General features: G+C 40.6%; 1 protein-coding gene across 3 annotated transcripts in view; it reads right to left on the reverse strand.

Moving 5' to 3' along the window:
• The window catches only part of CDYL2 (chromodomain Y like 2), a 207,597-nt gene that overhangs the window by 22,527 nt on the left and 168,167 nt on the right, over positions 1-16,903 (reverse strand). For all 3 annotated transcript variants that reach the window (XM_016928528.4, XM_016928529.4, NM_001280141.1), the window contains 1 exon segment: positions 7,112-7,329. In XM_016928528.4, the coding sequence (XP_016784017.2) occupies positions 7,112-7,329 (218 nt within the window).

Below are 16,903 nucleotides of genomic sequence, written 5' to 3' on the forward strand. Positions count from 1 at the left end.
GAATGTTTACCATTTTTAGACCCTCACTAAAAGAACTAAAAAGGAATGTACTTCAAGAAAAAGAAACTATATTCAGAAACAAAAACTGACGTGCAAGGAATAATAACCAGCAAAGAAATTGGTGGATCACACCTGTAATTCTGGCACTTTGGGAGGCTGAGGCAGGCAGATTGCCTGAGCTCAGGAGTTCGAGGCCAGCCTGGGCAACATGATGAAACCCCAACTCTCCTAAAAATACAAAAAAAAAAAATTAGCCAGGCATGGTGGTGCATGCCAGTGGTCCCAGCTCTTCAGCAGAAGGATGGGAGGCAGAGGTTGCAGTGAACCGAGATCGTACCACTGTACTCCAACCTCGGTGACAGAATGAAATCCCATCTAAAAAAAAAAAAAAAAAAGGAAAAAATTGGTGAATGTGTTGTTAATAAAAAAAACTGACTATAAAAATCATAATACTGATATTCATTAATTTGAGGGCAGGGGTTGGTACGGCGTAGAACTGTAGTAGCAGGCAATAATATTGTAGAGGATGAGAGGAGGAATGACTAGGGTTGGAGCATGTCAAGGTTATATTCGGAAGTGGTGGAGGTAATTACTCTTAGCCTTTGCTATGTGTATATAATTTAGGGATAACTTCTTAAAAATACATGAATTACAACGAATGGGGAGGAAGATAAAATAAAGAACACCCAATCACTGGATTGCTAAAACAAGAGCAGAAAGTACATAGTGATAGAAAACAAGGCATGGCGTGTGCCTGGGTGAAGCTTAGAGGCTAACAGAGGAGATGACAAGTGAGCAAACTTCCAAAGGATCACTATTAAAGACTCCACAGGCATCATCACGGTGTATGGAAGTTAGGGGGATACTGGGAAAATACTGTTTTTTAAGGTTAAAGTTTTAAAAGAACTTCCATTTCTTAAGCACCTAGTAGTGCCAGGAATTGCACCAGGAATTTTATTCCAAACAAAAATCTGGTAAGGTAGGAGATGGTATCTCAACCTTGAAAGTAACACCATGAAGACTCAGACAGGTGCAGTAAGATGTCCAAGGTCACACCAACAGTAAGAGGCACGACCATGATTTAAATCTCATGCTAACCATCCTTTACTTTCTCCTACTTTATACTGTTGGACGATTTTTTTTAATGGATAGGATTTTGGTGGAAAAAACAGGGCTGGATGTCAATCTGAATTGAGAATCTCCAGGCCTGTGCCCTGCTGGAAGGATGGAATAAGCACATTCCAGCCTATCTGGGTATAAGCAACAGATATTCATTTTGAACATCAAAAAAGCTCACAGGCCACTATCTTGTGGGTCCTTTAATCCATCTGCCTCCAGAAATAGATATACTCTCACCTATACATGAACTCTATTTCTCTGAGAGGCAAATAAAAAAAAAAAGAAACCCTGCTGTAAAGAGGTGAACTGAAATTCTATAGATGACTCAGAGAGTAGCTTCTCTGGCTAAGGCCATACTTACCTACTTCTCAATTCGTTAAGAAAAAATAAATAAAAGACCAAACAAAACAGCCATCTCATTTATGAATTAAACTGAAAATAAATTTGCATTTTATTGATACAAAAGTACAAACTATACTGTTTTTCATTTTTAAAAAAGTTATATCTAGTTTATATCTCTTTTCTTTCCTTTTGGTGTTGGTAATTCAATTTGGACAGATGGCTAAGATTCTACCTTCTTGAAAGACCCCAAATTTAATAATGTAACTGGTTCATTTAAAGTAAAATGTTCCGAAATTAGTCCACATTCTCTTTCCTTCTTAAACAGAATATACTGTATGCATATAACTACCTCTCAATGGTCACCTGCTGGCCTATAACAGAAAATTCTTCTTAGAGGCTTCTGGGATGTGATTCTATAACAAATAGTCCCAGACTGCTATGCATTTTGAAGTCCTAAATATGTCCTGTACATTCATTGCCCTCATTATGCACTTCCTAGATGTCACTTGCACCTGCTATTAGTTGTCTGCTAGAGAGAACAGACTCCCCCTCTATGACCTCTAGCTTTGGATCTGGCGTGGGTTTACACCCAGATAACCAAATTAATTAGAATGTGATGTAAAAGAGGAATCAATCAGGGTCCTTCTCTGTATACTTCATCTGTACCTGCTGAAATCCAGTCACACCAGGCCTATCTCAAATGCAACCACCTTCAAGGGAGATTTCCCCATACCCTAGACTAGATGCATACTCTCCCTTCTCCCAAAACCCTGAATACTTTAAATCCTTGTTGTGATTCTTCTGACAAACTCCCTTGTAGAATGTGCACCTCCTTACTGCATCTTGCCTTCTGTGTGATTTAAACCCCTTGTATTCACACTCTTCTGTAAATCCCACCCTCAAGAGAAGACTGGACCTAGCAACTGGCTTCAACAGAAGATGCCAAAATGATGGCAGGTCATCTTCAGGAGGAGAATAGGTGACAAAAGGATCATCCTCTCTTGCTCTTTCTTGGAGTTCTTGCTCTGAGGGAATAAAGCTGCTTTGTCATGAGTAGCCCTCAGAAGAGGCCCACATGGCAGGAAACAGATGCATCCAACAACCACGTGGGTGAGCTTGGAAGTGAATTCTCCTCCAGTTGAGTCTTCGTGTGAGACTGCAGCCCCAGCCTCCACTTGACAGCAGCCTTGTAAGAGACCTTGAGCTGGAAGCATCTGGCTGAGCCATGCCCAGATTCCTGACCCACAGCAATTATGAGACAACAAACGTGTGCTGTTTTAAAATGCTAAGTTTAAAACAATCTGCTACACAGTTATAGATAACTAATACAATCCCATAAGAGCTAAAATAGTATACTTACCATCTTTATATCCCTTACAGCACCTAGTCCAGACCCTTTCACATAAAAGAATTTAACAAATGTTTACTGAATTAAGAGAATGCCAGTCTTTATCCCCAAGAAGTTTACAGTCTAATGGAGGAGGGGGGGATATCAGACATTTAACAAGTCACCCCACAAATACATGTAGACTAACAACTGTGATAAGACTTGTGCAAGTGATGGGTGAACTGAGACCTGAAGGAAGACCAAGAGTGAGTGAAGCAAGGAGGAAGAAAGGCCTGTTCCAGTCAGAGCACATATAAAGGCCCCGGGGCAGGTGTAAGCATGAAAGCAAACCAGGTGACTGAGGTACAGGAGGAAAGGTATGTGAGGTGGGCTGCACGATGAGGTGGGACTGCACCACGCTGAGGGTTCTGACTGTCAGCCAGGGTAATCAGGAGCCATCGACACATTTGGTTGGGGAGGGGTGTGCGTATAAAGGGTTGACTTGGCCACAGCTGCATTTCTGGAAGATCATTCTGCCTGCCTTATGCAGAATGGATTACAGGGCAGGAAGCATGAAAGGAGGCAGACTTATGAGATGGCTAATTACAGTAGTCCAGACAAAATAGCCTAGTAGTGGACTGTAATGGTTATGGTGGAAATAGAAGTAAACATATGAAAGAGCTATTCAAGATAAAGGTGAACCGGCCTTGAGACAGGTTTGCACATGGGGCCACGACAAGAGGGCTGTGAAAGGGGACTCCTGCATGTCTGCTGTGTTCCTGAGAGTAGTGGTAGGATTGTGGGCTGAGGCCAAGGGCACTGAAGGAAGACCTGGAGTCTTCTCCCAGTGGGGAAGTGGATAAGCTTTCAATCAAGGAGACTGTCATCTGTTTCACTGACTCTTTCCTTAAGGGGCATTTCTGTTCATCTCCTGGTTCTCTGATGTATCCCAGACAGGAGAAATATTACAGCAAACCCACTAGCTTCAGAATCTACTTAATGCACACAGTAATGTATGAATTTCTGCCCATGAGGCCAATCCAACCAATGTTACATATCCAACTAGAAAAAGCAATTTAATTATAACCATGAAAGTGGTCGCCTTCTGGTTCCTCCATTCACAAGCAAGGCAATGTCTGCTGGTGGAAATTAAATGGCCTCTGCTTCACATTAACAATGATGGGAACATTTATTACATACCTCCTGTATGCCAGGTACTTTGTGGGCTCCTGTGCATACATTCTCTCTAATCTTGCCATCAAAATACTGTAAAATTTCTATAAAGGAGGAAGCTCAGAGCAGCAAAGTAACTTCCCAAGGTAACAGCATGGTAAGTTGAAGGGAGGATGGGAAGCCAGGTCTGCTAGACTAAAACCTGTATTCCTCCTCTCACACAGCCTCTTCATTTCAGTAGGACCTTCATTAGGGGCTGCTTTACCCAGTCAGCTGGCTCACCCACATACTCAATCCCCTTCAGTTGTTGAGACAGCTGAAAATACCAGATCAATAACTTTGACTGTTTTCCTCCTGTTCTGTAACCGACTGACACTGATTAGGACAGGAACCCCAATTAACCAAGCCCGCAGCTCAGGAGGTGAGAACCTGTGCACCTTAAATCAGACGAGCACAACATGTTTTCCATGATGAGTGGGCAACAGTTACCACCCAGGGCTGCTCCACAGAGGGAATGAACTGGAGATTTCACATGTGTTCAATTTCTTGAAAGAAAATGCTGTGCCTTTTTAGAGCATGCTTTTAGAAAGTAGTGAAGTAGAAAGAATCTAGGAAAAACTGGTCTGTGCAGATGTCATGATGAGCTTAAAATAATGAGGTTTCCAGGTGTATAAACATATGAAGAGCTGCTTTCGGGGTGGACTGCAGGCTCTGGGCTTCTTTGAATCCTACACAGAGGTCTACACAGCAGAGAACCCCAGGGATGCTTCTGTTACAGGCGGAGGATGGAGAGGCCCCCAAAACACCATGCTCAGAGAAGGGGCAGCACACAACCACTACCCCACAACCCCAAAGCTTTAGCCACAGTGCTTCCCTCACCATTTGTCAATCATTCCAGATGGCCGCACCCACAACCCCGTAAAAGAACCAGGGTCTATTTCAACCATAATAATAATGCAATCACAAATTCAAGAGCACAGCACCTCCCTCCCCACCCCACTTCCTATGCCTCCCTGATGGTACGGGGTACACTGGACAATGCTAGGTCATTCTATTATCCCGATGTGAGTGAGTGGCCATCCCCTGACTTCATCCCCCAAAACATACCCTTCTCATTAACCTCCCATTGCTATTATGAAAAAGAGAATACAGGATATTGCAAGGACAGAAAAAGGGGTCTCGGAGTTAAATGTCTTCAGTGGGCCTGGCACTGGGATGAACAGAAGAGACAAAAGGGCAAGCAAGAACAGCACCCCTGCCCTCCTGGCACCTACTTGGTTAAGCTGTGAGACCCTAGCCCAGTTGGGTTGTTTAAGCCTAAATTTTCTCATCTATACAATGTGGATCATAACAATCCTACATCAGAAGGGAGGTGACGAAATGACATGAGATAAACAGCAAATACAAGGAACAAAGAGCCCCTGTTCAGTGGCTGTCATCACTGTTATCGCCATTTACCACTCTACTGCCCTACCCCAGGCATCTTGTAGGAAAAGGCTGCTTCGTGGAGCATCTTCCCACCTTTGTGCCGCCAAGAATCTGTTCCCTTCTCCTGCCATGTACCCTGTATTTTGAATGATGTTATCAATCTTACTGCATTAAGTATTCATTGTTTCCCTATTTTATTCACCTAAGACATAAGAATGATTAATATTTAAAAAGTAATGTAGAAAAAGCAGTAAAACAGACTTCATCAAAATTTAAAAATTTGTTTGTCATAGGGCACTATCAAAAAAGTAAAACATCAACTCTCAGAATAGGAGAACATATTTTCAAGTCATGTAGCTGATAAGGCCTTACTATCTAGAGTAAATAAAGAATGCCTAAAAGTCAACCATAGAAAGAAAAGTGACCTAATTTTAAAAATAGGCAAAGGATGTGAATAGAAAGAAGAGATAAATGACCAATGCACTCATGAAAAGATGCTCAACATGACTAGTCATCAGGGAAATGCAAACCAAAGCCACAGTGAGATACCACCTCACATGCACTAGTATTGCTATAATAAAAAAGACAGACGTAACAAGTGTTATCGAGGATACAGAGAACCTAGAACCCTCACATACTACTGGTCAGAACGTAAAATGGGGGACCCACTGTGGAAAACAGTTTTTGCAGTTCCTCGAAAAATACGGTAAGCAATATGACCCAGCAATTCTAAGAATTGGAATAGATTCAAGAAAATCAGAAATTAGAAATATATCCAAGAAACCTGAAAATATATGTTCACATAGAAACTTGTATATAACATTTGTAGAAATATTATCCATAAAAATCAAAAGTAGAAACAAGCCAAACGTCCAACAAATAGAAAAGGTGATAGATAAAATATAGTCTATTCATACAATGGAATATTATTTAGCCATAAAAAGGAATGAAGTATGGATACACACTAAAACATGGATGAAACATGAAAACATGCTAAGTGAAAGAAGCCAGACACAAAAGGCTACATACTGCACGTTTCCATTGATACAAACTGTCCGGAATAGGCAAATCTATAGAGACAGAAAGTAGATGAGTGGTTTCCAGGGCATGGGGGAAAGGAGAATGGAAGTTACTATTTCATGTGGGTGAGGTTTCTTCTTGGGGTGATGAAGATGTTCTGGAATTCAATAGTGATGATGCTTGCACAACCTTGTGAATATATTAAAAATCACTGAATTGTACATTTTAAAAGGGTGACATTTATGGTATGTGAAATCAATCTGTCTCAATTATATATACAATATGTAGTAACATATATATGTATTATAAACTGAGTGAGATACATTAACTGAGTGAATTATATCTGCGGCCAACAAATATGACATGCTGATGACAACAAAGTTTAGCTGGAAAAGCCCAAGATGTGATGTTTGGATTCTGGGTCTGCCCCTTGGCTAAGTCAGTGTCCACGATCAGTTCAGTGAGTCCCTCTCCCCATGGTCTTCATCCATAAGATGAGAGGGTATCATTACATGGTCATAAAGATCAAATAGGATAATGTATATAAAATGATGAGCAAATTGCGCACTGCAGTCAAGTTTTTATGCACGCTAGTTACCGTCCTCAGCTCCCTGATGGAAGGAAGGAGAAAGCCAATGTTCCATTCTGAGTGAGAAGGAGCCACAGCCCAGCCTGCCCTTCCCTCTGGCCGCCACCCCTTACCTCAGGTGTCAGGGCATTGTTATCCGAGGTCTGACTGGACAGCAGGATGTGCGTGAACCCTTCTTCCTTCCGCACGACGATGTCTCGAAACCGACAGTTGCTTTCATTCTGGCGGACACTGTATCTGAGCCTTTTGTCAAAGACGTAGTCCTTCTCCGCTTCCAGCTTCCTCTTCACCGGACTGTGCAGGTTCAATCCCCCATTGGTCAGAGCAGAGCCTTCCAAAACCAGATAAACAATGTAAGAAACTGAAATGGACCACGATCCTAGAAGGATGTGATCAGAGGACGTTGGGATTTCCAATGGAAAGGTTTGGATGTGCTGGGACACACCACCTTCTCCCCTGTGCCACCCTCTGTTCTAGGAAGAGGGAAGGTGAAGAGACAGGCTGAATTCCTGCATCTCCAAATTCAGAAGGGGACCTAGAGGGCTCTTTGTGAAGGCCCTGCGCGGTCCTCTACTCTCTTCTCCCATACATCAGCTTCTGCTCAGATTCCTTGGCCACAGGGAATCCACTGACCACCCTGAGAGGCAGCCCTCTCCACTGGTGGGTGCCTATGAACGATAGGAAATTATCAATAAGAGCAAGACCAGCAGCTAACCTTTATCCAACCCGTATTATGTGCTAAGCACCACCCTCAAATACATTCACGGGCATGACCTTATTTAATATGAGAACCAGAGATGGGGCTCTGGGACCCCCCTAGTGCTTCCTCAGGCGCTGCCTTGAGATGAGAGGGGTGAATACCAAGCAGGCAGTATCCTTAGGTCTCTCTCTGCCTCTCGCAAACCAATTACAATGGCTTTGCATTTTTCTGTTTCACATATTAACATTCACAAATGGCCTGAAAGTGCCCTGCTGAAAAGGTTTGAAAACTAAAAACAGAATGATCCAGATGTATAACGGTTCCCAGTCTCCAGCCTCACACAGGATACATCAGGAGCTCTGGGATGTTCTAAAGAAAGCAAGGCCAAGCCAACACCCCCAAACCTCCATCGGAAGCAGATATAGGAAGAGGCTCAAATGTGTATTTTGAAAACACTTCCCAAATACCTCCGTCCAAAAAAAAAAAAAGGGAAAGAGAGAGGGAAGGAAGACACAAACTACCAATATCAGAAATGAAAGAGGGGGCATCACTATTGATCTTATAAATCATGCTACTATAAAGACATATGCACACATGTTTACTGCGGCACTATTTACAATAGCTCACAATTGGAAAGAACCCAAATGTCCATCAGTGATAGACTGGATTAAGAAAATGTGGCAAATATACACCATGGAATACTATGCAACCATAAAAAAGGATGAGTTCATGTCGTTTGCAGCGACATGGATGAAGGTGGAAACTATCATTCTGAGCAAACTATCGCAAGGACAGAAAACCAAACACCGCATGCTCTCACACATAGGTGGGAATTGAACAATGAGAACACTTGGACCCAGGGCGGGGAACATCACACACCAGGGCCTGTCGTGGGGTGGGGACATGGGTGAGGGATAGTATTAGGAGAAATATCTAATGTAAATGAGGAGTTAATGGGTACAGCAAACCAACACGGCACATGTATACATATGTAACCTGCACATTGTGCACATGTACCCTAGAACTTAAAGTATAATTAAAAAAAATAAATAAATAAAAGGATAATAAAGAAATCCTAAGAAAAACTGCTCTGCCCATGTATTTGATAACTTAGATGAAATTTCTTTAATCAAGACACAAACTTCCAAAATATACACAAGGAGAAATACATCATCTCATCTGAATAGGGCTATAAAAAAAAGAAACTGAAGGAATTTCTACTAAAGAAACTGAATCAATAATTAATAAGCTAACAAAGAAAGCATCAAGCCCAAAGAATTACACCAAACATTTTTGGAAGAAATAATACCAATTCTCCAAAAGCTGTTCCAGAAAACAGGTTCAGAGGAACACTTCCTAATTCATTCCATGAGGCTTGAGTTGCCCTAATACCAAAGCCAGATAAAGACATTACAAGAACACAGAATAGTAGACTGATATCTCTCATGAACACAGATGGAAAAATAATCTTCAGCAAAATATTAGCACATCAATGTATAAAGGGAATTATATGCCACAATCAGGTATAAGAAGCTGGTTCAATATTTGGAAACCAATCAATGTGATCCACCACATCAATAGGCTAAAAGAAGAAAAACCATATGATCATATCAATTGATGTAGAAAAAGCATCTCACAAAATCCAATAGAAAGGGACTTCCTCGTCCAATTGTCTCTGTTTGCAGATGATGTGATTGTATATTTAGAAAACCCCATCATCTCAGCCCAAAATCTCCTTAAGCTCATAAACAACTTCAGCAAAGTCTCAGGATACAAAATCAACGTGCAAAAATCACAAGCATTCCTACACAACAATAACAGACAGCCAGCCAAATCATGAGTGAACTACCATTCACAATTGCTACAAAGAGAATAAAATACTTAGGCATACAACTTACAAGGGATGTGAAGGACCTCTTCAAGAAGAACCACACACCACTGCTCAAGGAAATAAGAGAGGACACAAACAAATGGAAAAACATTCCATGCTCATGGATAGGAAGAATCAATATCGTAAAAATGGCCCTACTGCTCAAAGTAATTTAAAGATTCAATGCTATCTCTATCAAGTTACCACTGAATTTCTTTACAGAATTAGAAAAAATTACTTTAAATTTCATATGGAGCCAAAAAAGAGTCTGTATAGCCAAGACAATCTTAAGCAAAAAGAACAAAGCTGGAGGCATCATGCTACCTGACTTCAAACTATACTACAAAGCTACGGTAACCAAAACAGCATGGTACTGGTACCAAAACAGACATATAGACCAATGGAACAGAACAGAGGCCTCAGAAATAACACCACTCATCTACAACAATCTGATCTTTGACAAATCTGACAAAAACAAGCAATGAGGAAAGGATTCCCTATTTAATAAACGGTGTTGGGAAAACCAGCTAGCCATATGCAGAAAACTGAAATTGGACCCCTTTCTTATGCCTTATAGAAAAATTAACTCAAGATGGATTAGACTTAAAAGTAACACCTAAAGCCCAACTCTAGAAGAAAACCTAGGCAATACCATTCAGGACACAGGCATGGGCAAACACTTCATGATTAAAACACCAAAAGCAATGGTAAGAAAAGCCAAAATTGACAAATGGGATCTAATTAAACTAAAGAGCTTCTGTACAGCAAAAGAAACTATCATGAGAGTGAACAGGCAACCTACAGAATGGGAGAAAATTTTTGCTATCTATTCATCTGACAAAGGGCTAATATCCAGAATCCACAAGGAACTTAAACAAATTTACAAGAAAAAACCCAAACAACCCCATCAAAAAGTGGGCAAAGGATATGAACAGACATTTCTCAAGAAATGTATGCAGCCAACAAATACATGAAAAAAAGCTCATCATCACTGGTCATTACAGAAATGCAAATCAAAATCACAATGAGATACCATCTCACGCCAGTTAGAATGGCGATCATTAAGAAGTCAGGAAACAACAGGTGCTGGAGAGGATGTGGAGAAATAGGAAGCTTTTACACTTTTGGTGGGAGTGTAAATTACTTCAACCATTGTGGAAGACAGTGTGGCGATTCCTCAAGGATCTAGAACCAGAAATACCATTTAACCCAGCAATCCCATACTGGGTATATACCCAAAGGATTATAAATCATTCTACTGTGAAGACACATGCACACGTATGTTTACTGCAGCCCTGTTCACAATAGCAAAGACTTGGAACCAACCCCAACGCCCATCAACGATAGACTGGATTAAGAAAATGTGGCACGTATATACCATGGAATACTATGCAGCCATAAAAAAGGATGAGTTCATGTCCTTTGCAGAGACATGGATGAAGCTGCAAACCATCATTCTCAGCAAATGAACACATGAGCAGAACGCCAAACACCGCATATTCTCACTCATAAGTGAGAGTTGAACAATGAGAACACATGGACACAGGGAGAGGAACATCACACACTGGGGCTTGTCTGGGGGTGGAGTGTTAGGGGAGGAATAGCATTAGAAGAAATACCTAATGTAGATGACAGGTTGATAGGTGCAGCAAACCACCATGGCACGTGTATACTTATGTAACAAACCTGCACGTTCTGAATATGTATACATTAAAAAAAAATCTTTTAGTTCCTAAAAAGCACAAACTTAAAAAAAAAGGGGGAAACGAAAGGGACTTCTTCAATTTGGCAAAGAACATCTACAAAATACCTACAGATAATGTCTTACTTAGCCGTGAGAAATGGATGCTTTGCCCTTAAGATCTGAAATAAGAAAAAGATGTTCTCTCTCTTTTTCAATATCACACTGAGAGTCCTAGCGATTGCAAAAACATTTTTAAGGGAAATAAAAGTATATAAAGTTTGGGAAGAAATAAATAAAACGATTTTTGTCCACAGATGACAAGACTGTCTACATAGAAAGTACGAAAGAACTGGATTAACGAAAAAAGAAAAAAAGAAAAACAATTACACCTGAACTAATAAGCAAATACTGCAAGGTCACAGAATACAAGGTTAACAGACAAAAGTCAGTTACTTTTGCACATACCAGCAATAAGCAACTGGAACTTGATGTTTTTTTAAAAAATACTAAGTTTTAATATTCAATAGTACAATGGAGAGATTATACTTAACAATAATTTATTGTATATTTCAAAGTAGCTAGAACAGAAGAATTGGAATCTTCCCAAAACAAACACAAGACAAATGTTTGAGGTGATGGATATCTCAATTACCCTGATTACCCTGATTTGATCATTACACATCCTATGCAGGTATCTAAGCATCACACGTATTCCAAAAATATGTACAACTATTAGACGTAAATGTTAAAACTTTAAAAAATATTGTTTAGGACAGCATCCAAAACAGGAAATACGTAGATATAAATCTAACAAAATATGTATAAGATCCATATGTGAAAAATTGTAAAATTCTGATGAAACAAAGAAAATCGAAGTAAATGGAGAAATAATCTGTGTTAATGAATTGAAAGACTCCATTTTTTTTTTTCTTGAGACAAGGTCTTGCTGTGTCACCCAGGCTGGAGTACAGTGCTGCTATCACAGCTCACTGCAGCCTCAACCTCCCAGGCTCAAACTATATTCCCTCCTTAGCCTCCCAAGTAGCTGGGACTACAGGCATGTGGTAACACACCTGGCTATTTTATTATTTTTCGCAGAGAACAGGGTCTCACTGTGTTGCCTAGGCTGGTCTCAAATTCCCAACCCCAAACAATCCTCCCACCTCAGGCTCCCAAAGTGCTGGGATTATAGGTGTGTGCCACCACACTTCGCCAAGACTCAATATTTTTAATATGTCAATTCTTCCCAACTTGATCTATAGACTCAATGTAATCCCAATTCAAATCCCAGCAAGCTATTTTGTAGATATTGGCAAACTGATTCTAAACTTTATTTGGGAAGGCAAAAGACCTAGGTAATACTGATGAGTAAGAATCCACTTGGAGGACTCACACCACCCAATTCCAAAACTTACTATAAAGCTAAAGTAATCAAGACAGCGTGGTGTTGCTGAAAGAACAGATACATGCATCAATGGTATATGATAGACGACCCAGAAATAGATCCACAGCAAGATACCGAGGTGATCTTTGGCAAAGAAATAAAGACAATTCAATGGAGACAGGATAGTTTTTCTCAACAAATTGTACTGGAACAAATGGATATCCATTTGAAAAAGGGGAAAAAAAGAACCTAGACACAAACTTTGTACTTTTCAAACAAAAATTAACTCAATATGAATCATAGACCTAAATGTAAAATGCAAATTATAAAGCTCCTAGAGGATAGTACAGGAGAAACTCTAGGGAACTTGGGTTTGCAATGAGTTTTTACATATGACACTAAAAACATGATCCGTGAAATAAAAAAATTTTAAATTGGACATTACAGAGAACATAATTTAAACAAAATAATTTCAATAATTTTAAAATGGGCAAAAGATCTGAAGAGACACCTCAACAAAGAAGTTATACAGATGACAAGCATATTGAAATGACATTCACCATCATTTTTCATTAGGGAACTAAAGCAAGGAAATTAAAGCCAGGAGGTACCACTACACACACATTAGACTAGCTAACATCCAAAAACCCAACAACACCAGTAGCTGGAGAGGATGCCGAGTGACAGGAATGCTCATTCACTGCTGGTGGGCATATAAAATGGCACAGCTACTTTGTAAGACAGTTTTGTCTTTTCTTAAAAAGCTAAACTAGTCTTACCACATCAACCAGCAACCACCATTCCTAGGCATTCACCCTAATGATGTGAAACCTTATAGTCACAAAACAAAACCAAAACACAAAAAACTGCACCTTTATTCAAAGCACCAAAAATTGGAAGCAACCATTGTGTCCTTTAATAAGTGAAGGGATAAACAAACTGTGGTACATTCATAATATGCAACATTATTCAGCAATAAAAAATGAGTTATGAGGGAATGGAGCAAGATGGCACAATAGAAGGCTCCATGGATCGTACCCTCCCCCCTGCAAGGACATCAAATTAACAACTGTCTACACACAAAAAAAATACCTTCGTAAGAACAAAAAATCAGGTGAGCACTCACAGGACCCGGTTTTAACTTTATATTGCTGAAAGAAGCACCGAAGAGGTAAGAAAAACAGTCTTGAATCACAAACGCCACCTCTCTCCCCTCCCCCTGAAGCAATAGTGTGGTATGGAAAGCATGTTTGTGCACTGTGGAAAGGGAGAGTGTAGCAATTGTGAGGCATTGAACTCACTGTTGTCCTGTTATAGCAGAAAGCAAAAGCATACCAAACTCAGCTGACGTCTACCCAATGAGGGAGCATTTAGACCAGCCCTAGCCAGAGGGGAATCACTGATATCCCAGTGGTCAGAACTTGAGTTCCTGCAAGTCTTGCCACAATGGGATAAAGTGCTCTGGGGCCCTAAATAAACTTGAAAGGTGGTCTAGGCCACAAGGGCTAGACCTCCAAGGCCAATCCTAGTCCCGTACTGGGCCCAGAGCCGGTAGACTCAGGGGGCACACAACCCACTGAGACACCAGCTGGGGTGGCTAAGGGAGTGCTGGTATCACCGCTCTCCTAACACCAGACTGCACACCTCAAGTATCCAAAAGAGATCCCTCCTTTCCACCTGAGGAGAGGAGAGAGAAGAGTGGGGAGGACTTCGTCTTGCATTTTGGATAACAGCTCAGTCACAGCAGGATGGGGCACTGGTCAGAGTCATGAGGCCCAGTCTGGGCCAGAAGGGAACGTGCTGCCTTCAAGGGAAGGATCCCATCTTGGAAGGATTCATCACCTGCTAACTGAAGAGCCCTGAATAACCAGCAGCAATATACAGGGACCACGTTGAGGGCCTTGGGTAACACTCCGAGACTGGGTGGCTTCAGGTGAGACTCAGCACATTCCCATCTGTGGCGGCTACAGAGAGAGATAAATACCTAACTCTTCAGTTCCCAGACACAAACATCTACAAGAATCAAGATCATCCAGGAAAACATGACCTCACCAAATAAGGCACCAGGTACTAACCCTGGAGCAAGGGAGATATGTGACCTTTCAGTCAGAGAATTCAAAGTAGCTGTTCTGAGGAAACTCAAAGAAATTAAAAATAACACAGAGAAGGAATTCAGACTTCGATTAGATAAATTTAACACAGAGATTGAAATAATTAAAAAGAATCAAGCAGAAATTGTGTAGCTAAAAAGCGTAACTGGCATACTGAAGAATGCAGCAGACTCTGAATAGCAGAATTGAACAAGCGTAAGAAAGAATTAGTGAGCTTGAAGACAGGCTATTTAAAAATATATAGTCAGAGGAGATAAAAGAAAAAGGAATAAAAAACAGTGAAGCATGCCTACAGGATCTAGAAAATAGCCTCAAAAGGGCAAATCTAAGAGTTACTGGCCTTAAAGAGGAGGTAGGGAAAAAGATGGGAGTGGAAAGTTTATTCAAAGGGATAATAACGGAGAACTTCCCAAGCCTAGAGAAAGATATCAATATCCAAGTACAAGAAGGTTACAGAAGACAAAGCAGATTTAACCCAAATAAGGCTATCTAAAGGCATTCAATAGTCAAACTCCCAAAGCTCAAGGATAAAGAAAAGATTCCAAAAGCAGCAAGAAAAAAGAAAAATAGCACACAATGTAGGAGCTTTAATACATATGGCAGCAAACTTTTCAGTGGAAACCTTACAGGCCAGGAGAGAATGGCATGACATATTTAAAGTGCTAAAGGAAAAAAACAAAACAAAACAAAAAAACTTTTACCCTAGTATAGTATATCTGGTGAAAATCTCCTTCAAACATGAAGGGGGAATAAAGACTTTCCCACACAAACAAAAGCTGAGAAATTTTATCAACACCAGATCGCTCCTACAAGAAATGCCTAAAGGAAGCACTTCAATCAGAAAGAAAAGGATGTTAAGAAAATGTGGCACATATACACCATGGAATACTAAGCAGCCATAAAAAATGAAGAGTTCATGTCCTTCGTGGGGACATGGATCAAACTGGAAACCATCATTCTCAGCAAACTATGGCAAGGACAAAAAACCAAACACTGCATGTTCTCACTCATAGGAGGTAACTGAACAATGAGAACACATGGACACAGGAAGGGACACTCTGGGGACTGTTGTGGGGTGGGGGGAGGGGGGAGGGATAGCATTAGGAGATTATACCTAACGCTAAATGACGAGTTAATGGGTGCAGCACACCAACATGGCACATGTATACATATGTAACAAACCTGCACATTGTGCACATGTACCCTAAAACTTAAAGTATAATAATAATAAAATAAAAGAAGAAAGAAATCATCTGAAGGCATAAAACCCACTGGCAATAGTAAGTTCACAGAAAAAACAGAATACTATAACTTTGTAACTGTGGGATGTAAACTACTCTTATCAAATAGAAAGACTAAACAATGAACAGGTCAAAAATAATAACTACAACAACTTTTCAAGACATAGTACAATAAGATATAAATAGAAACAGAAGTTAAAAAGCAGGGGGATGAAGTTAAGGTATAAAATATTTATTAGTGGCCGGGTGTGGTGGCTCACACCTGTAATCCCAGCACTTCGGGAGGCCGAGGTGGGTGCTTCACTTGAGGTCAAGAGTTCGTGACCAGACTGGCCAAATTGGTGAAACCCCGTCTCTACTAAAAATGCAAAAATTAGCTGGGCATGGTGGCATGCCCCTGTAATCCCAGCTACTTGGGAGGCTGAGTTGGGAGAATGGCTTGAACCAGGAGGCGGAAGTTGCAGTGAGCCAAGATCTCGCCACTGCAGTCTAGCCTGGGTTAACAGAGCGAGACTCCATCTAAAAAAAATTATATATTTATTAGTTTGTTATTGTTTGTTTCTTTATGCAAATAGTGTTGTTATAAGCTTAAAATGATGAGACATAAGATATTATTTGCAAACCTCATTGAATTAGTCCGTTTTCACGCAGCTGAGAAAGACATCGGGTAGACTGGGAAGAAAAAGAGGTTTAATTGGACTTACAGTTCCACGTGGCTGGGGAGGCCTCAGAATCATGGCAGGAGGTGAAAGGCACTTCTTACATAGCAGTGGCAAGAGAAAATAAGGAAGATGCAAAAGTGGAAACCCCTGATAAAACCATCAGATCTCATGAGACTTATTCACTACTATGAGAATAGTATAGGGAAAATTGCCCCCATGATTCAAATTATCTCCCACTGGGTCCCTCCCACAA

Source organism: Pan troglodytes, chromosome 18 (genome assembly GCF_028858775.2).
Source record: "Pan troglodytes isolate AG18354 chromosome 18, NHGRI_mPanTro3-v2.0_pri, whole genome shotgun sequence".
In the NCBI taxonomy this organism is placed as follows: Eukaryota; Metazoa; Chordata; class Mammalia; order Primates; family Hominidae; genus Pan; species Pan troglodytes.